Here is a 26,498-nt window from a genome sequence, read left to right as displayed (position 1 = left end):
CGAAGGAATCCATTGAGCAACGAGAAGGGAGAAAAGAACATGTACTTCAGCCTGCGCAGAGGCCCATCGTCGGTACCGTGCTGCATGCACCAGGCCAACGTTTTGTGCGGTGTCTGTGCGGTGTCTGCTAGCGGTCTTTCTTGTGCTTCGACTCAAGAGCCGCTGCGCGTTTTGATTCGACACCTGCGCTTCCGTGCTGGTGCCGCTTACCACGAACGATCCGTCTCAGCCCCTCCTTGCTTCTCGTTCTCACCGCCGTCGCGGTTGCTGACACTTTTCTCTTTCTCGATTTCCAACACACACGCACGCGCGCTCTTGCAGCGCCACTGCTCGTCTGCTCGCCCCGCTCCTCGCCGCTGCCAGTTGGAAGAGTGTCGGCACGCGCCTCGCTCGTGCACGCGCGCCGCGGAGGATTTGGTGGCACAGAGAGGGCGTTTCACGTTCTACTTTTCTAGCTGCTCGAGGCTGCGATGCACACGGAAGAGTACGGCGAAGGAGAGGTGCTCACGGGGGCGGAGCTTTACCTCTACCTGTTGCGCCAAAACGAAGCACAGCTGCTGCAAGCGCAGGAGAAGCTGCGCGAGTACGCGACCCTCAAGGACACCCTTCACGTCCTGACGGAGCGCAGTCGCAGACGCGTGTTGGCCCCTGTCGCTGGTGGCCTCGCCTACTATGCTGCGGAGCTGAACGCGACGAACACCGTCTTGGTATTACTGGGCGACGGCTGGTTCGCGGAGCGCAGTGCCATTCAGGCCGCAGAAATCGCTGGTCGGCGCGTTGACTTCCTGCGTCGGGAGGCGGAGGTCCTGCAGCAGGAGCAGAACACTCTCAGGGCGAAGCAGGAGCTATTCATGTCGGAGCTGCCCGAGGCACAAGAGGCCGTGGCGGAGTTGCTGGCGGCGAGGGAGACTGGAGTGCCGGGTGCCCAGTCGCCGTCGCAGTTTTCGCCGGCATCCCAGATACCGCAGCCGCCATCGCAAGAAGCCGCGCCTTCCTCCGGGTCTGTCGCACTGGCAAGCGCGCCTGACCGCTCCGGCACACCCGACGCGGTGCGTCCCGCTGCGTCTCCCCGCTTCGCTTCATCCGGAAGCTGCCCAGCCCTGCTCCCATCGTCGACACCACCAACCTCGAGAACACCACCCACATCCTCTGGGTTGCCGCTGGACTACTCTTCTATCGACGTGGCGCTCACCACCTTCGATGAGCAGGACGAGCTCACAGAAGACGAGCTCATTGCGCTGGAGGCGGAGCTGGGTGACCGCGTCAACGACGACGACTTTGTGGAGCGTGTCATGACGGAGCGCATGATTGCCAAGAAGGAGAGGCGCATCCGCGCAGAGCTGGAACGGCGAAGCGGCGGTGCGGCTGCGCTCGAGAACAGGTCGAAGGCCTCGGAGGGCGCACTCGGGCCCGCCTTACGCCCCACCTCCGCTTCGGCAGCGGCACCAACTGCCACTGCTGCTCCCAGGTCACATGGTGCTGCGTCTGCCGCAGTCGCCAGTGCCGCAGACAGCAACGGATCATCGGTTAGCAGGCAAGAGGCAGTGACCTATCGAACCCCCGGCGACATTGGTGGGATGGCGGCGAGATCTCTGGCGCCACCCGGCGCGCCCGCCGACGCGCCTCCGGCAGCGCAAGCGACGGCTTCCTTTTCTCTTAACGAGTTCGTGAGCGAGCCTGCACCGACATCGTCTCTTTCGACGGCTGCTCTAACCTCTGCGCGGCCCCTGACCAGTGCGGCGCTGGCCGAGGTGGATGTTTCGTCTGCGGCCTCCTCCTCGGCTTCGCGGCCGAAGCCGTCTCGCCGGAAAGAGCAGCATGTGCGATTTGCTGCCGACGTGAAGGATACAAGTAGCTCGTCCTTGGTGACTGCTGTGGCTGAGGCCAGGCGGCCCCAAGTGGTGAACGCCCCTGGTCAACTGGGCTCGTGTGATCAGCGTATTAGTGCCGAAAAAGCCCCAGGGTGCACACCATCGCTGCTACGGAGCACCTGCATCATTGGGGATATTGTGGAGTACAACGAGGGGACGGCGAATGGTGGTGGTAGTGGTGCTGCTGCTGGTGCTGCAGTGGGTTGTGGCGTCGCATCCGTCATGCCACCGCCGCTCCTCCTTTCTGGCCAGCGGCAGAAGCCAAAGCGCAAATCGCTCTTCATGCGAGAGTTGGAGGGCGACGGAGCGTGAGGCGAGCGTGGTGACCATGCGTGTGTGTGTGTGTGTGTTGGTCTGTGGGATGCCGTGTGTGTGTGTGTGGGGGAGGTGGTACACCTCTCCACCTCCCCACCTGCATTCGGTCAAGAAGCCTCGCTAACAGGCGGCATGCGCAGAGCCGTCACAACGACTAAGTCTTTCAGGACAATGACGCCTCCGTAGCTGGGGCATCCTGGTTTTGCTGAATGCGCGCGATGCGTGCGGCGCTTCGCTTTATCTCGCGTGGGCGCATGCACTTCAGCAAAGAATGGATATGGCTCTGCGCGAGTGCCTGCGTGCTTGTAAGCATCTCGTGAAGAAGCCGCCTACACGCCCGCTGCTGCCTGGGGCCCCCTGTGTTACTATGATCTCTCCTTTTCCCCTCTGTCTCCCTTCGCCTCGCGCCGTCGACACTCAGAGGTGCGCACCAGCGAGCGACATGCTCGTTACCACGACATCGTCTCCTGCATCTTCTCTTCCCCTCTCGTGTTTTTTTTGTTTGTTTTTTTTCGTTTGCCCCACTCTCACAGAGGTGATTTTGCGTGACCTTGTCGCTTTTCCTATTCGGCCGCTCGCGTCGGACTGTGTGCCCTCCCCCCTACCCTACCCCACCCTACCCTACTCTACCCTACCCTACCCTGTCCCATCCCTCGCCTTATCCACCATCAGCACCACACATTGGCGTATTGTTCTGCGCTCTGAAAGAGGCACACGAGAAAAAGAGGGCACGGGGTCCAGAAAGAAGACCGCGCATCTCTCTCGCTCTCTTCAATGCGTTTGTGCGCTGCAGGTGCTGTTGTTGCTCACATCTTTGGCTTGTGTGCCCCTCTTCTCTCTCTTCGTCGCTTTGTGTCCGGCAACGGCGGTCCACCCGCGCAGGGGCACCGCCAGAAGAGGGGGTGTACAAGGGAGAAGCGCTGAGAAGGTGTCCTAGCTCATTAGCGGATTACAGGTATCGTGATGGAGGCAGTAGGCACATCATCGCGTGATGGTGTGGCAGCAACTGCGTCACTGGACCGGTGCGGCGATTCCGACCCCGCGCACGCCATGAACGTCCTCGCGCTTAGCGGCGAGAGCGATTTCCACAGCCGCGGTGCTGGAGGACAGTCTTACGCGGAAACAGTCAACGCGAACCCTACCTCTTCTAGCTCTCGCTCCTCGCCTCGAATGGAAGTACACGAGACCAATAACGCCGGTGAGTTCGTCGTCGCTCCTGCTGCAGCGGCCGGGGAGTCGGCGGTGCTTACCTTAGAGGAGCTCCTGGATGGGCCTGCCAGTTGCCGAGGTTCCACCACTGAAGCGCCAGCACACTTGCCGGTTACCAAGTTTCTGACGACGCAACACAATGACAGTGACGACAAGCAGAGGGAAGCGCCTGCTGCAGGTCCTGCGTATGCAGAGAAGGCTGCCGCCGCAGCGGCTTCTACTGAGTACTCGAGGGAGACGACCGCCACTGCTGCGCTTCCTGCTGCGGCGAATCTCGCCCCCCTCTCCTCGCCCTCCCGAGAAGCACTGTCGAGTGCGCGAGCCTCGAGCTCGCCTCTTCGAGACTCAGTGGCGGCGACCTCCGCGCACCTTTCTGCCCTCCTGGCAGATGCAGGTAGTAGTGGAGTGTCTCTTTCGGTGCTCACCACAGCTCCTACAGACCCCCTCGTCGCAGGTGCGGCAGAATCAGCCGCATCGCAGTGGCACGAGGAGACGACCCCGTCGCATGTTAAAGACAGCACCGCTGTCGGTCTGCAAGCGGCAGCAGCCGGCAGCGTCGCGGAGAAGTCTCCCATTGCTAAAAGGCCAGCTACAAAAGCGGAGGAGTCACCAAGGGCACTGACGCGAGCTGCATCCCTCTCCGCTGCGCGTGTGGCGCGGCAGGGCGTAGGTCATGGGCACAACTCGTCCGCCGCGACACCGTCGAAGCGAGTAAGCAAGGGTAGAAGCGCCACGCCTGGGTGCGCCGCTGCGCTGCTGCGCGGCATACTGGGCACTGCCACGCCTGCGGATCGAGCGGCGGCTGATGCGCGCAAGAACAGGGCGGTCTCCACAGCACCACCTCCAATATCCACGCTTGACTTGCCTGTCGGGCTGCTCCTCCTGTACTGCGCCGCCGAGGAGACGTGCACTGCGCTGGAAGGCGGCGCAACTTCGTCGACCGCCTCCGCCTTGGCCCACTCGCTGCTTTACATTCTGGAGCAGATCTCCGACTTACGGCGCCGCGATCACCGGCAAGCGGCACTAAAGCAGGCCAGCGAGCTGGAGCGTGCGAAATGCGAGGAGCTCTACGAAGCGGCGGAAAAGAAGCGCGCTTTGGCCGCGGCCCAACGAACCGCGCACGCACAGGCGGTTGAACAGGAGGAGCTTGGCGCCTGTACGTTCCGCCCAGCTGTGTCGAAGATGGCGCGGCGTATGGAGGCGAAGGGCGTGAAGAACTTTATGGAGAAGTGTATGATGTGGAAGGCGGAGGCGGATCGCCGGCTGCGCCAGAGGTGCGATCACCTTGCTGAGGTGGAAGCGGAGCAGCGGGCTGCGGCCGCAGCGCAGAGCGGCATGTTGACACCTGGCAAGGCGGTCACGAAGGGAAGTCGACGCCTACTGGCACAGCCGAGCGTACAAGAGCGACTCAAGTCCCGACCGCGCTTGTGGGAGGTGAAGCGGCCAAGTGAGGGTCCGCAGGAGGGTGGGGTGCATGTGCTTGTGCCCGCACATGTGCTAGCCGACACCGCAACATCGTCTCCGCGGCTGGTCGGCGCACCGATCACTTCCTCGACAGCGGAGGAGCAGGAGGCTGTCTTGCGCGAGTTGCGCCGGCCCGGCACGGAGGCAGGAGCGTCAGACGATCTACCGCTGCAGCTGCCGCAGAACACGTCTACTTCTCGCGTGTCCAAAAACAGTGAGGGCACCGTGAAGGGGTTCCTGAGCCGTGTCGAGCAGGATGCGGAGCGTCGCGAACAGACCGTGGCGAAGCTGCAGGCACGCTACCACAACCCCGACGCGGAACTCTTTGAGGGTGGAACAGGGCGGCCGTTTTTTTGCCCCAACGCGATGCCGATGGTGTGGAAGGATGGGCACCGCGTAAGCTACGACGATCTGCCCAAGGAGAAGCAGAGAGACTTTCGTGCAGAGCTGCGCCGAGCCGGGCTCGACTTTGTGCTGGCGCATTACCTGCGAGAGCGGCAGAGAGAGAAACGACAGAACGTCACCGGCAGCGGCCGGGGGTCGTCGGTAGCGGCGCAGGGCGATGGCGCCGACGTCGGTGAGGGTAGCACGGCACCTCGGCACTCCATCTCGTCGCAGTCGCATGGACACGCCCTGACAGTGGCGCGTCAGGCGCGCTTCATGGCGTCGCTTGAGGCGGCGCTGGCTCGCAAGCAGAAGAGCTGGGAGCGCCTGCGAGCTCAGGCGACGGCGGAGGAAACCTTCCACCCGAAAATCACCAAGCGTTCAGAGAGGATGGCGCTTCACAAGACAGGTGGTACACCTATCTATGAGCGCCCAACGGAGCTCAGGAGGGGGTCCAGCGCGGAAGGTGCTCGGTCGGAGAAGTCGCAGGGGCAGCCCTCTTCTGCTGTTCACAAAGATCGGCCGCTGCCCGAGGTGGCGCAGGTCTTTCTCGACCGAAGCGGTAAGTGGATGGAGTCACGGCAGCGGCGGCTGCAGCATCTCGCAGAGATGGAGGAGGAGCGGCGCCGCGCTGAGTGCACCTTCACCCCGAATCGCTACTTCGGGGACGCGTGCGAGAAGACAGAGGTTTCTCGCGGCATGGAGGTGAGTCGGACGGGTGCGTCGTCGGATACGGACGCACTAGTGGGGCCAGACGCGGCTGGTGGCGATGCCGAAGGCTGCCGAGACACTTCTCAGTCTCGCGTGCTGCTGCAGGATCTGATGGCATCGGCAGCTGACGTGCGCGTGATAAATGAGCTGGAGCTGCTCCGCACCGGTGCCGCCTACCGCGATGCACGCTTTGTTCAGGCCGTTTGCGACCAAAGCGGGCTGACCGACGCGAGGCGAGCCATGGCAAACCTGTCTCTCCAGTCTGCACCGCGCCTCACCAGAAGCCGCAAGGACGCGTGGGAAGCATCGAGACCGCCTCACCAGTCTTCCGCGACTCTGTTCCAGTCGCCCCTCTCCCCTATTCCCCAGAGATCCAACCGTCCATCTGCCTCGCCATACACGCTGCCGCGCCGGGACACCACATCGTTCTCGTCCTTCCACGAAAGCGCGCCGAAGTCGGTGCCAACGCTGTCGCAAGGCGAGTCGGCGCAGACGCCGATGCCTCGCTCCGTAGCCAGGGACGCTACAGCGGCTCGCTCTGGCGTTCGCGATTTCACACTGAGTGTTCCACCCGTGGAGGACCCGTGGGCGGCGCTCGACGCGCAGACCGACGCTATCCTCAAGCGTTATGGGCGCTAACAACGGAAGATGAAAGGGGTGGTGTCCATTGGGTATCCGAATCCTGTCCTCGCCATCAGCCTCATTTTGCTATTCATGCTCTCTCGTGGGTCCGTGTGTGCTTGTATATATGTTTGTTCGTGTATTCTTCCGGCATCTGTGTAGATCGGCTGATGCTGATCGCGTGTGTGCTGTCTCACTACAGTCTACTAGAGACACCGGCGCGCTTGCACCTCCGCAGTGACTACTAGCCCCCAACACAAAAAAAACAATACGCCGAGGACGAACGTAAAGAAGAGCCACCGCCAACTGCTTCTTGTCGCCCTTCTCCCTTGCACTCACACGTGTGTGTGTGTGTGTGTGTCTGTGCAAGCCGAGGAGGAGGAGGGGCGAGCGCAGCGTGCGAGTGTGCCTCTGTCTCTGTCTCTCTATCTCTGTATGTGTGCGCTTTGCGGAGGCTGGTTGCTGAGCCGGCAAGGGTGGCATCATCTGCGTGTCATCCGGTTTCTCCCCGCCCGGTGTCTGCTTCCCCGCTCGCGCCCTCTCTCGCTCTCGCTCACTCAGTTGTCAAATCGAGGGCCCATTCTGCACGGCAGGTCCGCCATGTACTGTCGCACCCCCTTTACCGCAGCTTCCTCGCTCCCTTCCTCGAGAGCTCCGCTTTCAGTGAAGTGCAAACTCCCACCCCCAAGCACAGTCCGCACTTCTATGCCGACCTTCACCGTACCCCACGTGATCTGTGTGCTCGCATAGAGGAGGTGGCGAAGGAATGAGAAGGCGAAACGGGGAGGGAAGGCTGTCGCGAAAACTCATCAGCGGCGGTCACCCTTGAGGAGAACCAGATGGCAGCGCTGTCTTGTTCTTCCTAAGGCCTTCCCTCTCTGTGTCGGCGCACACGTACTGCAACTGCTTGGTGCAATGCCTTTCCGGCGTGCAGGTATACATCGCCCTCTTGCGTGCAGGGGCCCAGCAGCCGCACCAACATACACAGAAGAGGTGTAAGAGCGGTTAGTGCGCATTCGATGCTTCCCCACCTCTCCTCCCTCCACCCCCCGTTTCCGTCCCCCTTTGTCAACATCCTTCGCTGTCTGCCGCCCGCTCCTCGCGCTCGTCGCTCGCGTTGCTCTTTTGCCTTGCTTCATACTTCCCGCAATCGACATAGTGATTGGTGGCGCTTTATTGCATCGCCTCTCTGTCTCTCTCTCTCTCTCTCGCCCCACCCACCCACCCACCCACCCACCCACCCACCCACACGCACACCCACGCGCGCCTGTTTCATTGCCCTCTCCCCGTTCCTTCGTTCGTTTCATTTGGCTTCGGTCTCTCGCGGTTTCTTTGCCTCTACACTCTCTACTCACCCGCGCGCCGAGCAACGGTGCACTTTACCACCGGCCCCTTACGCACACAACAGCAGCACCATCCGACAGGCAGACAGACGCCCACACGGGACCGCCCCATATCGGCTGTCACAGGTACACCGTAGAGAGAGAGAAGGCACCGACAGTACTTCCTTTTTTGTTTTTCGTTTCTTCTGTGGTGCTGCACATTGCGTGAGCAGGCCAAGGGATCAGTTGCGCTTTCGGCTGAGAAACTGTTGCTATCTGGTCTTTGCTCTTCACACAGCCCTCTACCTACGCAGACAACCACCAAACTGAAAGACTGCCGTTGCAGTGCACCGTGGCGAACGAAGATAGCACGTCAATGTCGTCCCCGCCACCGCCGCGTAATATCGAGGAGGACCTCCACAAGAATGAGGAGGAGGATCCCGCGCCGGAGGTGGACGATGCCGACATCCCGGTAGACCCGTTGCTCACGCTGCTGTATATCCGTCACACGCTGACTTCGCCGTGGAGCTCCTCCGAGGAGCGAGAGACGGCCAAGGCGGCGATGATGGAGGAGATGGAGAAGCACAACATGGCACCCTACATCCGCTTAGTCTGCGAGGCTCTCGGGGTCCCGCTTGATGAGTCGAAGCTGGCAGAGATGGACGCCATCAACGCCAAGAAGGTGGCCGCCTTCGACGCGCGGCTGAAGGATGCGGTCGACAACCTCGGTGACACGGAGGTGCGTGATGTGCTACAGGCCAAGTGCGATCACTACGCCCGCATTGGAGACCTCGAGATGTGCATGAAGACGAACGAGGAGTGCGCCGCCAAGACGCTCGCGACAGGCCCGAAGCTGGACCTGTACTTCCAGCGCATTCGTCTCGGCATCGCCTTTTCCGACAACGACATTGCCGCCAAGGGTATCACGGATGCACATCGTCTCATGAAAGACGGCGACTGGGAGCGCCGCAACCGCCTGCGCGTGTACGAGGGCATCTACCATGTGTTTATTCGCGACTTCCAGCGTGGGTCGACGCTGCTGCTCGACTCCATCACGACGTTTGCGGCTGGCGAGCTGCTGACGTTTCAGGACTTCGTTTTCATTACCGTAGTCGCAAGTCTCCCGGTTCTCAGCCGACCGGAGCTGCGCAAGCGTATCGTGTATAGCCCCGAGGTTAACCGCACCGGCGTCGACGATGTGCGGGAGTTGGTGAACTCGATCTACGACTGTCAATACAACAAGGTGTTCCCCAATCTGGAGGTGGTGTGCCAGCATCTGCGCAAGGTCGTCTACCTCTCTCCGCACGTGAGCTACTTCTTCCGCGAGATGCGGGTGCTCATCTTCACGCAGTTCCTGGATTCATACAGCAGTGTCACGCTGGAGTCGATGGGTGCAGCCTTCGGTATTCCGGTGCCGGCGCTGGACAGCATGTTGTGCACGCTGATCTCCAACGAGCGCATCGCGTGCAAGGTGGACCGCGTCGACGGCAGTGTCGAGACGTACCGCGGCGACACAACGAACTTCGACTACCACCGCATTGTGAAGAGCGGCGACCTGCTACTGAACCGCATTCAGAAGCTCTCTCGTCTGGTGGACATGTAGAGAAGGCGCGCTGTCGTGCTGCGTGTCGCATTCGTGTCTGTTGGGCTCGATGCAGATATGCGTGTGCCTGTGTGGTGACGTGCAGAAGATGTTTATGGACGTGCGCGTGTGTCCGGTTGGCAGAGAACGGAGGTTGGGAAGACGAGGTGTCCGCAGGCGGAATGTGGTTCGAAAAGGGACAGAGGTCGTTAGAGACTGGGCAGGAGGGGGAGGGGGCGAAAGGATGGAGGACAAGTACGGCCGCTTGATAGCCAATGCGAAGGTGCGTTGCTCGGGGGAGAGCCTTGGAAGACGCTGACACGCGCACGCAGAGGCTCGACAAGGGATGCCCGAGGTGCCAGCTAGCTCTTCCCCTCTCCTTCTGTTATCACCCGCCCCGTCTCACGCCACCGTCTCACCAGCATCTGTGAACCTTCCCTCCAGTGCCGACGCGTCGTCTCATGCCTTTTCCCTTTCTCTTGTGTGCCTCGCTCTTGTTGTCTACATGCCAAACAAGCACGGCGGCATGCTGGAAGGAGAGAAGGGGGGATGATGAGGGGGAAAGCGGAAGAGAGGTGGCACGAACGGGTATGCCAGCGTGTTCCCTGCTGCCCTTATCATCATCTCCCCTTCTATTTCGTTTTTGGTTTTCGTTTTGTTTGTCGAGTTGATGTGCGTGCGTGGTGCTTGCGTATGTCGTAGAGGGTACATCAGGCGTTGAATCGAAAGCACGTATTAACAGCGACACGAGGTGAGGGGTGGTGTGGTGGCGGTGATGGGGAAGCGGCGAGGAGACGGACGTGGGTAACGATAGGGAGGCCCTGCAACGGCGTCTTGTGTGCAATGGCGAGTGGGCCTGATGTCTCTCCCTCATCTTGTATGTCCTCTCATCTCAGCGGCGCTCACCCTCTCTCGCTGCGTGTGTGCAGTGGGTCTGCCTCGATTCCGCTCGCCGTCCATCCGCGGTGAAGGCGAGCAGGAGGTATGACACACATACACACACACACACACACACCCGATACGCAGCACTCTTTGCGAGTGCTTACGGAGGGTTTTTGTTTTTGGCACGACGTGTGCGGCCCGTAGGCACCGGCGGCGCCGATGCCACCTCCCCTCCACTGCTGCTTCTTCGTACACGTACAAAGTTTGTGTGTATACGGTATGTGCGCGTGCACGTCTGTGGACGTCTACATTTCCCCCTCTCTCGCTGTTCACTCTTTACGTCTCGTTCCGGTGCTGCCTCGTCACCTTCGTTCCTGTACGCCGCCCATTCCCTCGCGTTCGGCCGGTGCACGGTGGGCACACACACGCGTGCCTCTCTGTCTCTGTCTCTTCCTCTCTCTCCGCCTTCCCTACATGAAGGAAACATATTTCACTTTGGTGTATGTCTGTGTGTGTGTGTGGTGCGGCTGACCTCGTCTTACACTTCCGCCGGCACATCGTACGTCTGTCGCAACCCGCGACCTCTCATCGGCGCGTGCCGATCGCCTTTCTCAGGCCGTAACGGAATCTGACGCTCCTCCCTCCACATACCCACCGAATAATACCGACGGTCGGCAATGGCCAAGGGCACAGTAAAACGTAAGGCGACACCGTCGTCCCTGCGCAAAAAGAAGGCGCAGCAGCGCATTCGCAAGCAGATACGCACCAAGCTGCAGAAGAAGAAGCCGAGCTGGAAGACAGCGCTTGCGAAGGTGTACACGGGCGGGGACACCACGCTGAAGGACAAGAAAAAGGATAGCCGCAAGCGCGCCCGTAGCGGTGAGGATGACTGGGATGACGAGGAGAACACTTTCAATTTCAAGCGCGACGACGTGGACGAGGACGGCGAGGTGCAAAGCGATGTCGACGAAGAGAAGGAGGAGCGGCTGAATCAGCGCGACCCGCTCGAGACGCAGTTATTTCTCAAGAACCTGCCACTCGATACAAGTGAGGAGGAGCTGATGACGTACTTCAAAACCCACTTCAGCGCCGTCAAGCGTGTGCTGCTGGTGCGCAACCGTGCGAGCAAGACGCTCTCCGGTACCGGCTTCGTGCACTGCGGCTCTGCGGAGCTGGCGGGCAAGATCTTCGACTACGCCCAGCAGAACGCGCGTGAGTTGTCGGCGGTAGGACGCGAGGACATGAAGGCGCAGACCGGGAGCCTCTCTCATCACCAAGCAAAGCGGCTCATGCATAAGATGCGCACCCATTCCTTTGTTGCACGCGACCCGTTTCTCACGATACGCGACACCAAGTTCACGGTGCTGCGCGTGCTATCGAGATCGGACACTCAGGAGGCCGTGAGTGCACAGCAGAAGAAGAAGCGCACAAAGGTGGCAGCAGACGATCCGCGCAACTTGTACCTCTTGCAGGAGGGTCTGGTGTTGCCAGGCTCCGCCGCAGCGAAGGGCCTGCACCCGCGCTACCTGCAGATGATCGAGGACGACTATGCCGCGCGTAAGCAGCAGCTGACTAACAGCAACTACTTTGTTAGCAAGACGCGTCTTAGTGTGCGCAATCTGCCGCGCACCATGTCAGAGAATGACATGCGCCGCCTCTTTGCTGAGCAGGCGCGAGCATACCTGAAGAAGCACCCCGAGGACACAGAAAAGGACAAATGGGGGAAGTACGGCCCCATCCGCAATGTGAAGCTGCTCAAGGACACGGCTGGCGTGTCGCGCGGGTACGGCTTCATTGAGTTTGTGAACCACAACGTAGCCATCAACACACTCCGCATGCTGAACAACAACCCGACGGTATTCGGCGATCAGCGGCGACTTATGGTCTCCTTCGCTATCGAGAACATGAGCGCAGTGCAGAAGCTCCAGCACATGAAGGAGCTGAAGCGCGCACGCTTGGCTCGCGGGTCGAGCGACGGCCGCGCGTCGACCGTGTCGTCTAAGGCAAAGAAAAGCCTATAGTGCTTTTCGGGTGCGCGCATCGTTCCAGCTTTGAAAGTGGGTGGTGCTGGGTGTTGTTGGTCTGGCGTCAATCAAGTGCATAACCTTAACAAGCACAGATGAGGAGGGCTAAGGCAAGAGTAAGATGGAGGCGAAGGCATGAAGGGGAGGGCGGCGAGGCATGCACCCCTGGACATGCTTGCACGCAGACACCGTTTTCCGTATCGGACGCAACGCCATGCACGTGCGTGCTGGCGTTTGCGTGTTGTCTGTGCGAAAGTGTGCGCACTTGCACATGCTCTTGCTGGCACCCGCCCTCCCTCTCTCTCTCTCTGCTTCTCGCGTCTCTTTTCCTCTTGGTTGTGTGTGTGTATCTGTGTCTTCTCTCTCCTTCTGACGATGTTCACCGGTGTGCGAAGGACTCGTCGAGCGTGCGCGCTTGTGTTCTTTTCTCTTTACTCGTGTAAGGCGCTCCGCTTACCCCCACCCCTCCTCTCTCCTCTCCCGCGGCTTTCGCGTGCGCGTTTTCCCGTCGTAGAGTGCTCTCTTCGTGTGGTGTTGTAGGGCGCGTGCTCACGAATGCGGCTCTCTCTATCTCTGTGTGGTTTCGTCCATGGGAGGGGAAGGGCACGTGCGCCAGTGTGCGTCGGTGCGGCTGTGCACCTGTCTCTCCTCGAGAGTCGAAAGCATGCCGAGGCGAAAAGAAGAGGACACGCTCAGACCAGCGACCTCTTGCGCGCCTTCTCGGTGGTCACACACGGCGACGCACAGAAGGGGTGCAGCACGTGCGCGTATATCTCTTCTAAGGCAAACCACAATGACCAAAATGCCCCACCTCACCGTGACTCTTTCGCGGAAGAGCTGCAAGACGCGGTGCCGCACCACTTTTGCCTGTGCACGTGTGCTTGTCTACAGGGACGCTTAAGCGATGCGTGGGTGAGCGCACCCCCATAGAAGAGAGACATTGCCGTCGTCTCTTGGCCACCCTATCTCTCTCTCTCCAGTCTCGAGGCGCTCGAACCGCAACGGCGGTCTCCTCTCTTGTGCGGGTGCCCTCTTCCTCGACTACGACAGTGTCTTCTCTGGGCATACATGCGACACTCTCCGCTGCTTTCGCATCTCCCTCACCCTCTGCCGTCATTCACGCCTGCACTTTCTTCTATATTGCGTCGCCGTAATGTGCACCTGTACTCGCCCATTCCTCCCTGCCACTTCGCACAACATGCACACGCACACACACACACACACACACACACACCTTCATGGCTATACATATATACACGTGTGTGTGCGTGCGTGCCCACATACGCACACGCCCACCTCCTCGTTTGCATGGGGCACCTGTGCGTCACAACACTTTCCTTTTGCGCCCCGCCCCTCCCCGCCCCCTCGTTCTGCGACCTCAGTCTTTGTACAAAAAGAAGAAGTAACAATCCAAGGGGCGGTACAGGTGCACCAACCGATCCGCCGCTCTCTCCCCTGTGCCGTACCCCCACCCCCTCCCCCTCCGTGCTCGTGGGCAGCACACACACGCGCCTGCTTGTGTGTGTACTTTGCGTTTGCAGGGTGCGCGCCATCCCCCACGTCCTTTTTGTGTGCTCGCTTATTCGTTTCTCTTCCGTCTTTTTGCGGCCTCTCGTTTTACCGCCTCATTGCTCTCCACCCTCCACTCGCTTTTCCCTGTGGCGACGCGCGCGTGCGCTTGAGTCTGTGCGGTGGCAGCGTCCTCCCCTTCTCGCTTTCTCAATCGCCCCGCCATGTCTCATTCGACGGGGCCCGCTGTTCCGATTCCGTCGCTTGGGGGCACTACAGCAGAGCGCCCGCCTCAGAGCCGAGGTAGTCTGCCGGCTGTCATCTATTCGACCAGCCCCCAAGCTGCAGCCACGGCACACCTGTCTTATCCACCGGCTCCGTATTCAAGACAGCCACAACCTGGCTACCCGCCGTCGTTCCCCATCTCCACGGGCGACACGAACGAGGGTAACCTCGGCAACCACGCTGCCACGGCGGCATCGTCACTGACGCCGTCCGGTTCGTACGTCTCCGCGGCCATGACTAGCCCGTCGCCAGCCTATCCTGAGTACGGCGGGTATTCGCAGCCGCAGCACGTGGCACTGACGCTGCCGCCGCCACCGCCTCACCAGCAGCGGAGCCCCAACGCGTATATTCCGCGCGAGGCGGCGCGTGAGGAGGTCGTGGGCGAGGCCATCGCGGCCACCTCGCAGCACTGGTTGCAAACGCAACTAAAGCGGGAGACAGAGAGGCGGCACGAGCAGCTGCACGGTAGGGTCCAGGAGTCGGCGCACCGCGTCCACGAGGGGCAAAACGACGGCGGCCGTTACGTGCGAGAGAACGCTGCTCGGCATCCGTCGACTGCAGGTGGGGCCGCCGCGAGTGGCGGCACGACGTCGTTTACGCTCTCTCACGCGTCTCAGCGGCAGCACGTAGAGTTCCTGATCGGCTCACCCTGCCATGTGAAGAGGCTTGTGCTCCTCTTCTTCTCCACGCTGTTCGGCGTCCTTCCTCTCATGTCCACGTTTGCCTTCACGACGCTGCTTTGCGGGGTGGTGCTGCTGTACATTTCCGACTATTTGGGCTACCATCGTATCACCGTCTTAGTCCTGCTCGGCACCGCCGGCGTGTTCTCAGCGACGCTTCTCATCTCTAACATTCGCGCGGCGGCCACGTCATTTGGCCCCATGCTGATGATCGCGGACTTGGGCGGCGTTCTCATGGTTGTGGTGGCGGCCGCAATCCAGCACTTTCGCTGGGTGCAGGAGACGTTTCCGAATGTCCTATGCGCGCTGGAGCGATTCGTGTTCGCGGTTGGTCCTGTGCTCTGCCTGCCGCCGCTGCTGACGACGATCACCGGCCTCGCCGGCTCCCGCCGCGCGCCTTTTCTCTTCTTTGTCGCTCTGTGCACGCTGCACCACTTCTTCTACTGCCCCCTCAAAAGCAGCTTTCTCGTGCTGGTGTCCCCAGGGAGTGCTGCTGGCGCCGCGGCGGCGTCGGTGCAGCCAGATCAGCAGCAGCAGCAGCAGCAGCACCTGCAGTCGGATGCCATGAGGGATGCCGGGGCCCACGCGAGACGGAGGGTCGCCGGTGACGGGGATGGTCAGGCGAAAGATGCGCACGCGGGTGGCGACGGCGCCGGCGGCGTTGATGACGCGGCGTCTGTCGACTCCACCTCGTCTACCTGCGGCGCGCCAATGCAGTTGAACGAGCAGGTGGAGGCACTCGTCTTCAGCTGCCTTGTTTTGCTCCTCCCTGTCGCCGTGTACAACGCCTTCCAGAGCAACTGGGCAGACCACGCGGTTGCGAACGTGCTCAACTCGGTCGGCCTTGTCTGCGGTGGCATCGCGTACTTCTGCATTTGGCCACTGCACAGCCTCTGGTTCCTGGCGTCGCCGCCGGAAGAGACCTACTCGCTGTTGCAGCAGCTCGAATACGACCCGCTCGGGCTTCTTGACCTCGTCGCGGCCTTCCGCATTCCCGTGCTGGCCACCGTCTCTATCGTTGGGGTGCATTGGGGCGCCTACCGCCTCCTCAACTCGCGCTACTCGTACCTGTTCTCGGGCGTTGCCTTCCCTTTCAACGCCATTCTGCTGCTGATCGCTTTCTACATCACCGTGTACGTCGGCATCGAGATCAAGTGGCTCCTTGACGTTGACAGCCGCGGCGGTGACGTGACGAAGGGCAAGTATCTGCTGCGGCGCATGCCGGTGCTGCTGGGCAGCTGCGTGGTGTCCGTCATTCTGTGCGTCTTGACGAGTGCACCGGGTGTGCTCTACTTCCCTAGTGTGCTCTCCATCATCGCCTTTAACGTGTTCCTCATGGACCGCACGAACGGTGGCCCGATGTTCACCTTTACCGTCTTCACTAGCTTGATGCTACTGTGGTGGATGTACCGCACCTACTCCTTCATCGTGATGGACCTGCGCGTTTTCGGTGAGACGACGGTAGTGCCAACGCCGGTGCTGGGGGTGAGCGTGCTGTGGTGCTACGTGCTCGGCTGCATGAGCTTCACCCTCTCCTTCTCGCCGAGCAAGGCACCGGTGACGATCGCTCTCTTTCTGCTTGCGCTGCAGCTCACCTTCGTTGAGCACGTCCTCTACTCGCAGAACGAGGAGGGCGCCTACCCGGCGGTGCTTGTCGTGCTCACGAGTGCGGTGGGCGTTGCCGTGGCGTGCCGCATGTACAGAAACGGCGCTCTGACGGTGTACTCGGCGGTGCTCATCTCGTCTTGCTTTGTGGCCAAGCTCTTTACTTTTCTGGTCGAAGTGACGAGTGCCTACTACGCAGCGGAGCTGACTGTGCGTGATGGGATGGAGACGGCCCGCGCGTATCTCCTCATGGCCGAGATCACGGGCGGGTGGTGGGTCGCCCTCTTCGCCGGCTACCTCGTCGCCTCATTCGAGATTGAGCGCCGCCGTCGCATCAAGATGGAAGCAGCGAAGAGGATGCTTTACACATACGCCACCCTGGCGCTGCTGCTGTCTCTGCTGACGATCCGCAATGTGCAGCGCGCTGCCTACGAGTTTGTTACACAGAACTACGTCGCAGAGTCGGAGCTGCTTCACATTGCCGCCGGCACGTGCTGTGCGACCTACGCGCTTCTGACGATGCCCGTGTGGTGGCGGCTGAAGAGCCGCTACCCGGCGGTGTTCCCGCTTCGCGCTGTTTCCCGCTGCACGGCGCTGTTGGGAGTGGTCCTGCTAGCCCTGCAGCCCACCCGCGTGGTGGAGGCGGAGGTGTCCGACTTCGACTACGATTTCGAGTACGCCGACAGAGGCCGGTGCGCGGCGGCCGTCGGCCTCATGATGCTGCTTGGTGCCCGGGCCTCATTTCTGCAGTGCATCCCGTTCGCTGGCCGCTTTGTATACTGGCTCGCGACAGCCGCGTCGTTGTCGCTCGGCATCACCGGGCTCGTGCAGGCCGCTCCGACCTTCAACTTCTTCATCATGATGCTATGCTTCGTCTTTCTGATTCTCCTCATGATCGATGTGGTGCACTATCGCGAGGTGAGCGGCACCGTACTCGTTGGAGTGTACGGCCTCTCCATTCTTACGATCCCGTTATCTTTCCTGCAGCTCAACCGGTCTGTCGCGGCGCAGCAGGAGAAGCTGTACTACTTGCCCAATCGCCTGACGATGCTGTGGGATATGTACGAGCAGGGAAGTCTGCGCCTCCTGGCGGTCATCGTCGTCATGTACCTGGGCTTGTCAGTAATGATTAACTGCCGCCTGAGAGGGCGGCCGCTGCTCCCCAAGTGCCGTGAGATCAGCCACGAGGCCAGCCTGCCCCTTGGCTTCATCGCCAACTTCTCGACGGAGCTGTCTGTGGCACTGCTGTGCGCCATCAATTTCTTCGGCAACGACAGTGAGCCAACCTTGTACGTCCTGTCCTCGCTTCTTCTGCTGCTCTTCGTGGATGACGAAGTCATTTTCTTTGGGCTCAAGGAGCACCACTTCCGCTACTTCGCTCCCACGGCATGTTCCTTGACACTGCTGTGGCTGTGCACCATGTGGAACGCGTGGCGCATGGCGGCACCACAGGGTCTTCTTTCGCAGCTGAGGCGGGAGACGTGGTCATTGGTTCAGGCCTCTGTCACATTGCCGGCCCAGATCTCGCTGCTGGTGCTCTTGTGGAAAGGGCGCAAGATGGGCAGCTCTCCCGGCTTCGTTGTCATTGGCTCGGTGCTGCTGAACCTGGCGTGCCTGCTGCTTGTGTCAGACAAGGCCGTGCAGTGGATGGCAATTGTTGGCATCTTTGGCCAGTGCGCACGTATTTTCGAAACGCAACTCCAGCCCACCACCTTCACACGGCGCCGTCACCACAGCGCCTACTAAGTGCGGGAGTATTTCCAGCCAAAAGGGAGAAGGAGAAGCAGACACCCACCCACCCACCCACATACACAGGCCTTCCTTACACCCCCACCGACTCTCTGCCAGCACCACTACCCCCGAAAACATCGGCATTGGTGTGTGCGTGCGTGTTTGCGTGTGTGTGTGTGTGCTTGCCACGCGTATAGTCAAGCATCTGCCATGGCGTCGGAGGAGCGCGTACCGTCGCCGTCGCTTCACGTTCCCGTCGACTTGCTCTTTTTGTGTTCGGTGAATATGTGTGGTCGTTCCGTCTTCGAAGGACCTGCCGACGGGTGCGTGATGGGGAGAAGGAGGCACCTGCTTTGCTTTGACCGGTCCGTGGGAAGTGCAGAGTAGTTGTGTGTGTTGGTGCGATGTGGTTGCCTTGAGAACCACCTCTCCCCCTCCTCTCTCTGTCTCACGTTCCTTGTTCTTCCTGCGTCGCTTGGCTCTTTCTCGCCAACCCCCCGCCAGCCTTTCAAGCGCCTGCGGTGGCGGCGGCCGCCGCTGTGCGTGGCTGTGCTTGAGTGCGCTCGCGTGCCCCATGTCGGCTGTGACACAGCCACGGCCACAGACACAGACCACATATGCGGCGCGTTTTGAGGCGAAAGGAGCGGGGGGGGGGAGGACAGCGCGGCTGGGTTGCCTTCTGCTCGTGTGTAGAGTCTGTGTGTTTGCGTGCGTGTGTGCGTGTGTGTGTGTGTGTGTCGGTTGTTTTGATGAGAGATGTGTGGCTACGGTGGCGTGAAGAAGCGCAACTCGTTGTTGGCGTCGCGCACATCTTGCGAAGATGGCGCAAGTGAACCGAATACCGAGCAAAGGACAGCCGTATATGAAGGGCGTGACATGAGTGGTCGACGGACCATCTGAGGGTGTCCATATGCTTTAGTACTCCTCCTCTCCTGCCTCCTCTCCTGCCTCCTCAATGCCACGTCACACAATCTGCGTGTGTGTGTGTGTGCGCGTGCTTTTCTATGCTGCCTTTGCGTTCAACGCTCCGCTCTGCGCCCGCTTTTGCCTCGCAGCAGTGCCGACGTCGTGCTTCTCGCTTTCCCTCGTGCACGTGTTGGCCCTTGCGGGTGCATAGGGCCTGGGGGAGGGTGGCAGGGAGGGGCCGGGAAGAGATGAAGATGTGGTTCACGGGCACACATGAGCGGCTGCACCCGTCACTTGCGCATTTGCAAGCGCTGCGTACGCAGGTCAACTGCAAGGCGGCAGCATCCCTCTTCACAGGTGAATACCGCACTCATCCCTGTATGCTGCGGCTTTCTCACGCTCGCGCAACGTGTATCATTGTCTCCACTCCTCAATTCGCACACACGAACACGAGCGCCTGCTTCTTGTCTCTGCTTATTTTCTTTTTGTCTTCAGCCAAACCACTTCCCCCTTCCTCTCGTCCTCGGCGGGTGCACGCTCACCCACCCCGCGCACTAAGCACAGGTGCCGTGACCACAACGAAAAGGTAGCGGCCTCGCCGCAGTGGCGAGGGCTTCAACGCTACCAACCGCCAGTGGTTCGGAGCTCGAGTCTGCGCAAGGCATGCATGGATGATCTTTCCGCCAGTATACGGCGCTTCCGGGGGCGGCGCCCGCAGCAGCGGCCTCGCCAAGGTACCGCAGCAAAGGAGAGTGTGCAGCCCGGAAAAGCTCGCCGTGAGCCCACTGCGACATCGTCGTCAACCCAACGCGGGATTGCAGCGCTCATCGAAGTGTGGATGGGCGACCAGGGGCGACGCACACCTCCCCAGACCTCCGACGCCGCGCCGCACTCCTCTGACTCCACGCACCTCTCCTCGCCCTCACCGCGTCTCGCGGTGCCCCTGCCTCGTAATGCGAGCTGTGAAGGGAGTGCGGGTGTCAGCCCCTTTGCCCCTGTATCGCCCAAGGTGCATCCTCTCCTTGCCGACACCATCGGGCTTCTGGCCCCGCTGCGGGACGGTCAAACGGCACATGCGTCATCCCTAATTTTACAGCTCTCAACTCCTGTCGTGGCCTCGGCATGGGCACCTGGCTGCCTCTCAGCGCCCTTCAGCTGCGTTGTCGTAGATCTTGAAACTACCGGCTTCTCGGCCACCGCAGATGAGATTCTCGAAGTGGGCTGCGTCGAGTTGCGGTGGACGCCGCCTTCACAAACGACCTCGACAGACCCGAAGCACGCTGCTCCTTGCGCACCGTCGTTGGAGGAGCAAAGCATGTGCGGTGTCATCGAGGGACTGTGGACACGCGGGGGGCGAGTGTTCCACCGTTACGTGCGGCCCTCCGACCCCCGCCGCATCTCGGCAGCCGCTGCAGCCGTTCACGGAATCACGTGGGAGACGGTGCAGAACTGCTCCCCGTGGCCGGTGGTGGCACGTGAGTTGGTGGCCTACATGGCCCTTGTCGGAGCGGACGCTCCCGTTTCCGCGTCCGCGCAGTTGGAGGCTGCGCAGCTCGGCGGGCAACGCGCTGTTCACCTCCCGCCGCTGGTGGCGCACAACGCGTCATTCGACGCGCGTTTCCTTGAGCATCACCTGCGGCGGTGCGGCTACCAAATATTCTGGCACCCTCGATACCCTCTGACGTGCACTCGGCAGTGGGCACAGGTGGCCTATCCGCACCTGGCGAACAACCTTGATGCTCTGTGCGCCTTTCTAAGCATCGATTGGGCGGCAGATCGAGCTGCCAATGGCCACGACGCTCTCACAGACGCGACCTTGACAGCACTGCTGTTTCTGCAAATGTGTCGTCGCTGGATGGAGCGGTTCGGTCGTGGCGAATAAAGGTGTGAGCCGAGGGCCGTTAGCTGCTGTTGAGTGGGCGGGGGGGGGGACAGCGAAAGAAAGCCTGCGGAACGGTTTGTGTGTGTGTGTGTGTGTGTCTGCGCCGTCGCCCTCTGTTCGCTGAAGGGCGCTGCGTTTATGATTCGCTTGACGCCCTCCTCGTCTTGTCTCGTCGTCCTCTTCTTTCCAGCAAGCGAGTTGCGCAAGGCACAATCGTTGCTTATCGGCACGTATCTTGACTAGAAGGCTGACTGACACTAATGCGCGCACCACAGCGGAGAAGGCCCCCTCCCCCTTGCGCAGTGGTCTCCGTCCCCGTCGCAGGTGTCTGGTGGTGTGTGCGAGGCCTCCCGTCCTCTCCTTGCACGCACTCGTCCTCGGCTGCTTCATTGGCATCATGGTCGCTTCCATGTACGGTGAGCATCTTTCATGTGGCATACACACATAACGACAAAGACATTTCGGCTGCTGTTGACTTTGCCTCTCTCTCTCTCTCACTGGTGCCGTCGCTCCTCTCCTTCACCCCCCCCCACACACACACCCAGTGCGTAGTTCTAGAAAAGAAGGGAAACAGCCAGAAGCGGCAAGCGGTACGCATAGAACAGCGCGCGCGCGCACGAGTTTCATAAAAGCAGTGGTACAAGGAGATAGGACGCGTTGCCGGTCGTCATGCAACGCAAGCGTCGGCTCACTGTGCAACCCGTCGATGCGGCTCGCTTCTGCGGAGACAACAACGGCGCGGTGGTGTCGTTCCTGAACGGCATGAACCACCTCGTCGTCGCCAACCCTGCCCCGATGACTGAGGGCGAGCAACTGCCCCTGCCGTCGCGTGTGTTGGTGCACGCGTACGCGGGTGCGCAGCTGGCTGACGCAGTCGTGAGGACCCGGGAAGAGTTTGTCGAGGAAGCAGCCGTGAACTCTGCTGCCGTTGTGGCCTGCCGCGTGACGCCGCTGCGAGCCTCGAGGGCAAGCACGGGGACTAACTACCCTGTGCGCACAGAGGGGCCCACGAAAATCGTCTTCTTCTCCGGCTGCCAGCGGCTGGCTGAGGTGGGCATCGATGACGGGGTCGTGACTAGATCTTCGCCCCCTATGCAGCTACCCTGGTGCCCCATGCAGTGCTTCCGCGTTGAATCTGAAGACCCCGTCAAAGGTTTAGTGGCGCTGGACATGGCTGCTTTCCTGAAAGATCCGCATACTCTCTGCGCCTGCACTCCGCAGCTTGGCAAGCTGCAGACGCTCCGCTTCGAAGAGAGCACGATCTGCTGCCTGGGCCCCGGTCGTGCTGGTCACGCCGAGGTGACTGTCATACTCGGCAACGGCGTAGCGGCGATGTGCGGTGTGCAGCGAGCGGCTCCGGCGCCTGCAAGGTTTACTGCTGAAGCGTATGCTGAGGTGGCGGCAGCGCCGTCGGCCTCGAGGGCAGCTCGACAAACCTTCCTCGCGGCGAATGAGGGTAGTGACATGCACGTGCTACACACTCTTCAGCTCCCTTTTCACGCATCGCCGTCTGCAGCCCCGCTGCGCGTGGCATGGACTGACGCAACTGTGCTGTGGGTGGTGTACTCGGACGGCTCTGTAGTGGCGGTGCAGTGCGGTGAGAGGATAGGCACCGGCAGTGGCGCCGAGGGCAATGAGGAACTGCAGCAGCCGTCAGAAGCGTTGGCAGGCCCCAGCAGTGCAAGTCAAGCGCGGGGCTCCACGGTCACGACGCAGGTGCTGGAGGCGCAGCTGATGGCCACCTGGGCACAAAACGGCGACAGCAACAAGGTATCCATGGTGCAGGTGCAGATCCACGCCGACCCGCGTGCGCCGGTGCTTCACTTTGCCTTTACGACAGCGGACGCCGGCGGCTCAGAGCAGCAGCAGCAGCAGCTGCTGCATTACGGTACGGTGCGCCTGCATGGAGCGTCGCCCGCCGTGCAGCTGCACTGGCGGCAGCATCAAATCTGCTACGCCGAGCAGCTCTACGGCGTGCGCTATGAGCGAGGGCAGTTTCACATTCTCTCGCAAAGCGCATGCGGCGCCGGGCCTCTGTACGTGGCGACTCTTCTCAAAGACGGACCCGCTGCGTCCTCTGCCGCTGCGGGCGCTGTATCAGTCGCGCCGTCCTTGGCGATGACAATCATGCAATGCGCCGAAAGCGAGCTGAGCAGTCACTGTCGTAGCTGCGAAGCTCGGCTGAAGGAGCTGCGGGACTCCGCTCAGGAGCTCACATGCGAGAAGGATGCCACGTTGCTACTGCATCAACTCATGCAGGCGCAGCACGCCCTCTACGCTCTCTTGACCCGGCAGCAACAGTCTGCGAGTGTGACAGACTTGGCAGCCAGCGAGAGCCTGCCGTACCGACTGCTGCAGCGCGCTGCGCAGGTGTCCCGACAGCACGTTGCGTACGCCCTGTTTGTGCACCTTGGCATCATGCACACCATATCGAAGCCGTTGAAGGACGTTCTGCGGCTCAGCGAGGCGACAGCGACGGTCGAGGCGGCGCAGGCGCAGTGGAAGTCGCTGCTCCACGACACATTCCGTCGCAAAAGCGTCTATCAGAGCTCCGTTGCGGAACTCGCGATGTGGCAATCCGCAACACCGCTCTGCATCGAGGTGCTGCTTGATAAGCTGGGCCTGCCAGCCGCCGATGCGTCGTTCACCATGGCGTCGGCGCTCGCTAGCATGGACGCTGTCACCCCCGAAATGGCGGTCTTCATCCTCTACTACAGCTACGTGGGTTTAGAGCATTCGGCTGACGCGAGTGGCGCACAGGCGCTGCCATCGATGGCAGAGCAGCAGCAGCAGCGCCAGTGGCGCGAGTCGTTTCTGCTCTTGTTCGGCATGCCGGTGGATTTGAACACGTGGGCCTTCACGTGCTACGCGGTCGATCATGGGGTCAACCCTGCGGAGGCGGCCGAAGCAGAGCAGAAGAAGTCGTTTCTCTACGCGATGGGGCCCGCGGTGCAGCACCTCGGTGCGCCTCCGTTTGTAAGGCTGCTGGCGCCTGTCGTAAACGGTCTCGCCCATGTTGCCGCGCTGGATGTCTTGCTTCGGTTGATCCCGACCTGCATTGCGGTGTACACCAGCGCCGGCGAGGACGTTCCGGTCATGATGGCGATGAGGCTCCTCTGCGTGGCTTTGCGCGCTGGCTCGTCGCGCATGATCGAGGCTCTGTACGACGTGATGCGCGGCTCCGAAGAGCTGATGCACCTGGTGGCACAGCCGTTGGCCTATGCGGCGCTTCACGCGGGCAGCGTGTCGGCGATGCGCGGCTGGGTGGGGGTTGGGAGCCCGGTGGCGGACACGATCGAGCGCACGCTGCAGACTGCGGAGGGGGCTCACCAGCGCGAGGCCGTGCTTATCTTCTTCTACATTCTTCTCCAGCGGTACGAGGATGCGCTGCAGGTGTGCAGCTCTGCCACTCCCGCCGACGCGACGCAGGCACAGCGTCTTCAGGTGGTGCTATCGTATCTGCGCAGTCTACTGTCCGCCTCGTCGAAGGCGTGGGGGGAGCAGAAGATGGTAGTGGTAGCCGACGTTGACCCTCATCTGCCCGTGGATGAGGCCTCTGCGTTGCCGCTCTGGCGACCCGAAACGCTGTCAGCTCCACTGCTGCAGGTAAGCTCCGGCGACTTGGCGGAGCAGCTGGGGAGGATCGTCTCATCTGCGGGGGAGCACGGAGGCCACAGCGGCGCCGCGGTAGTGGCACTTCGCGGAGCCGCTAGCGCCGGCGGTGCAACGACCGCGCCTGCCTCTGGAGCTCTCGGTGAAGCCGGCGCTGTGTACCACTGCTCGCACAGGGCTACAGGGGAGGGCTTACCGACTCACGCGCGACCTCCGCTGTTTCGCCCCTCGACGCTGCTCTCTTCTGTCGAGAGAGGATCGAGGGCCGGCAGCAGTGCAGCCTCGTCCTCGTCGTCGCCGGCCGCGGCCGGTAGTGCCGCAACTACTGCAGGTCAGTGCTAGAGTTGGAAGGGCGCTATCTAACAGTGATGCGCAATGCTTATCTGCAAGCGCGGATACCATCCACAGCCAGAGGAGCTGTCGACGTTGACCCGCCTCGGAAAGGGAGGAGGTCCGCTGATGGGTGAAGGAGAGAAGGAAGGATTGCCATCGCCGGCGTTGCTGGCGCCCCATTTTCTTCGGTTTCAGAGCTATCGAGATTCACTCGTGTGCCGTTTCGAGTGATCCGCCAGATAGGCTTGCGTTGGTGTCTATGAGTGGGGGTCGGTTGCTATGTGTCAAGAGGACAGCTGTCAAACCAATAGTTTGCCTTCCCCGTTTGTTTCCAGAGACACAAGCGTGGCCAGCGTACTCATCTTATCGTCCGCCTCTGGCCACAGGTGGATATAACTAACACCCAAGAAACAGTAAAGCGGCACAGTTCTGAATGCCGAGGCAAGTATAGCGACCGTTCAGGCACCTTCCCTTGGAGAGAGAGTGTGTGTCTAGCGTAGGGTGCGTCAGGAGCGGCAAGGGCGATGGACGTGTACGTCCCCGTCGTCCCGTCGTGGGAGGTGGTGTGTGTGTATGTGTGTGTGTGTTTGTGCGTGCCACTTTGTGCACCTGAGAGCCTTCGGGATGCGAGCGGGAAGAGGGACGGGAGAGAGGGGCGTTTTGGCATGAAGGTGGAGGCGTGAAGGAAAGGACCTTTCTGCTCACGACGCAATGCATTTCGCGCCGTGCCAGCCCATCCGCGCTGCGGGCGACGTTGCTACCCCCCTTTTTCAGCTTGTCTTCGCATCTGTGCGTGCGTGCGGCTGAACACCTTTAACCTCCCTCTTTCATGAGTCTTTCTCTTTGCCTTTTTTGCGCGTTCCCCCCTCTTGGGCAGCGTCTCACCTCACTCTGCCGCCCCGATGCCTCTCCGTTTCTCCGCGTCTGTTCCCTGCTTCGTCCCACCTCTCGCTTCCTTCTACCCGCATGGTACGCGTCTCGCCGTTCGTTGGGTCATTTCTCCGGTGCGTCGTTGCAGTACGCCCTTGTAGAGAAGGGTTTCCTCTTACGTTGTTGGTCTCTCATTCCCTGTGCTGCACCCACGACTCCTCCTTGCCCCACTACTGCTCCTTCTCTTTGCTCTACCGTGCCTCCTGCCAACGCCCACTTCCTCCCCCCTCCCCCACGCTCACGCGCAGGTCTATGTTTATACTTATTTTCATATTCTCACGTAACCCAACGTTGGTGCACTCTTCTGTCGTTATCACCATCCACCTTACCTCCCCCTTCTCCCCACAAACCACCCCACTGCAGTCTGTGTGGAGATAGGGCGACACACATCGATTGCAAGCTTCACGGCGACTGAGTAAATTCTCTTGCTCTTGCTAGAACGGAAGGTCACTCCCTTTACTTTGCGCGCGGGTGTGCACAGGTGTAGACGCACACACGCGTACAAATGCGAGTGCGTGCCTGTGTGTCTGTGCTGTGCACCTCTCTCTCTCTCTCTCGGTGACCGCTGGTGGACTCCCCCATCCTTTGTCTTCCTCTCCGAAGGGCATCGCGTGAAGAGGCGCCTTGTACTTGACGTGTG

General features: G+C 61.1%; 7 protein-coding genes across 7 annotated transcripts; all 7 read left to right on the top strand.

The window, feature by feature from the left end:
* Positions 1-470: 470 nt before the first annotated feature.
* On the top strand, positions 471-2,183 carry LMJF_32_2840 (conserved hypothetical protein; the record flags this gene model as incomplete). Its single annotated transcript, XM_001685555.1, has 1 exon — positions 471-2,183. One exon carries the CDS (start codon positions 471-473, stop codon positions 2,181-2,183), a length of 1,713 nt encoding a protein of 570 aa, XP_001685607.1.
* Positions 2,184-3,236: 1,053 nt separating this feature from the next.
* On the top strand, positions 3,237-6,593 carry LMJF_32_2830 (conserved hypothetical protein; the record flags this gene model as incomplete). The annotated part of the gene is made up of 1 exon (XM_001685554.1): positions 3,237-6,593. The coding sequence occupies one exon, from the start codon at positions 3,237-3,239 to the stop codon at positions 6,591-6,593; it is 3,357 nt and encodes a 1,118-aa protein (XP_001685606.1).
* Positions 6,594-8,273: 1,680 nt separating this feature from the next.
* On the top strand, positions 8,274-9,500 carry LMJF_32_2820 (putative proteasome regulatory non-ATP-ase subunit; the record flags this gene model as incomplete). Its single annotated transcript, XM_001685553.1, has 1 exon — positions 8,274-9,500. The coding sequence occupies one exon, from the start codon at positions 8,274-8,276 to the stop codon at positions 9,498-9,500; it is 1,227 nt and encodes a 408-aa protein (XP_001685605.1).
* Positions 9,501-11,038: 1,538 nt separating this feature from the next.
* LMJF_32_2810 (putative RNA-binding protein) lies at positions 11,039-12,382 on the top strand (the record flags this gene model as incomplete). Its single annotated transcript, XM_001685552.1, has 1 exon — positions 11,039-12,382. One exon carries the CDS (start codon positions 11,039-11,041, stop codon positions 12,380-12,382), a length of 1,344 nt encoding a protein of 447 aa, XP_001685604.1.
* A 1,736-nt stretch (positions 12,383-14,118) lies between these two features.
* LMJF_32_2800 (conserved hypothetical protein) lies at positions 14,119-18,210 on the top strand (the record flags this gene model as incomplete). The annotated part of the gene is made up of 1 exon (XM_001685551.1): positions 14,119-18,210. One exon carries the CDS (start codon positions 14,119-14,121, stop codon positions 18,208-18,210), a length of 4,092 nt encoding a protein of 1,363 aa, XP_001685603.1.
* Positions 18,211-20,416: 2,206 nt separating this feature from the next.
* On the top strand, positions 20,417-20,983 carry LMJF_32_2790 (exonuclease-like protein; the record flags this gene model as incomplete). Its single annotated transcript, XM_001685550.1, has 1 exon — positions 20,417-20,983. The coding sequence occupies one exon, from the start codon at positions 20,417-20,419 to the stop codon at positions 20,981-20,983; it is 567 nt and encodes a 188-aa protein (XP_001685602.1).
* A 669-nt stretch (positions 20,984-21,652) lies between these two features.
* On the top strand, positions 21,653-24,937 carry LMJF_32_2780 (conserved hypothetical protein; the record flags this gene model as incomplete). The annotated part of the gene is made up of 1 exon (XM_001685549.1): positions 21,653-24,937. One exon carries the CDS (start codon positions 21,653-21,655, stop codon positions 24,935-24,937), a length of 3,285 nt encoding a protein of 1,094 aa, XP_001685601.1.
* Between the last annotated feature and the right edge of the window lie 1,561 nt (positions 24,938-26,498).

The sequence above is a fragment of the Leishmania major genome, chromosome 32 (assembly GCF_000002725.2).
Source record: "Leishmania major strain Friedlin complete genome, chromosome 32".
Lineage (NCBI taxonomy): Eukaryota > Euglenozoa > Kinetoplastea > Trypanosomatida > Trypanosomatidae > Leishmania > Leishmania major.
The sequence above is the reverse complement of the archived record's forward strand: the minus strand, read 5'-3'. Positions and strand labels throughout refer to the sequence as shown.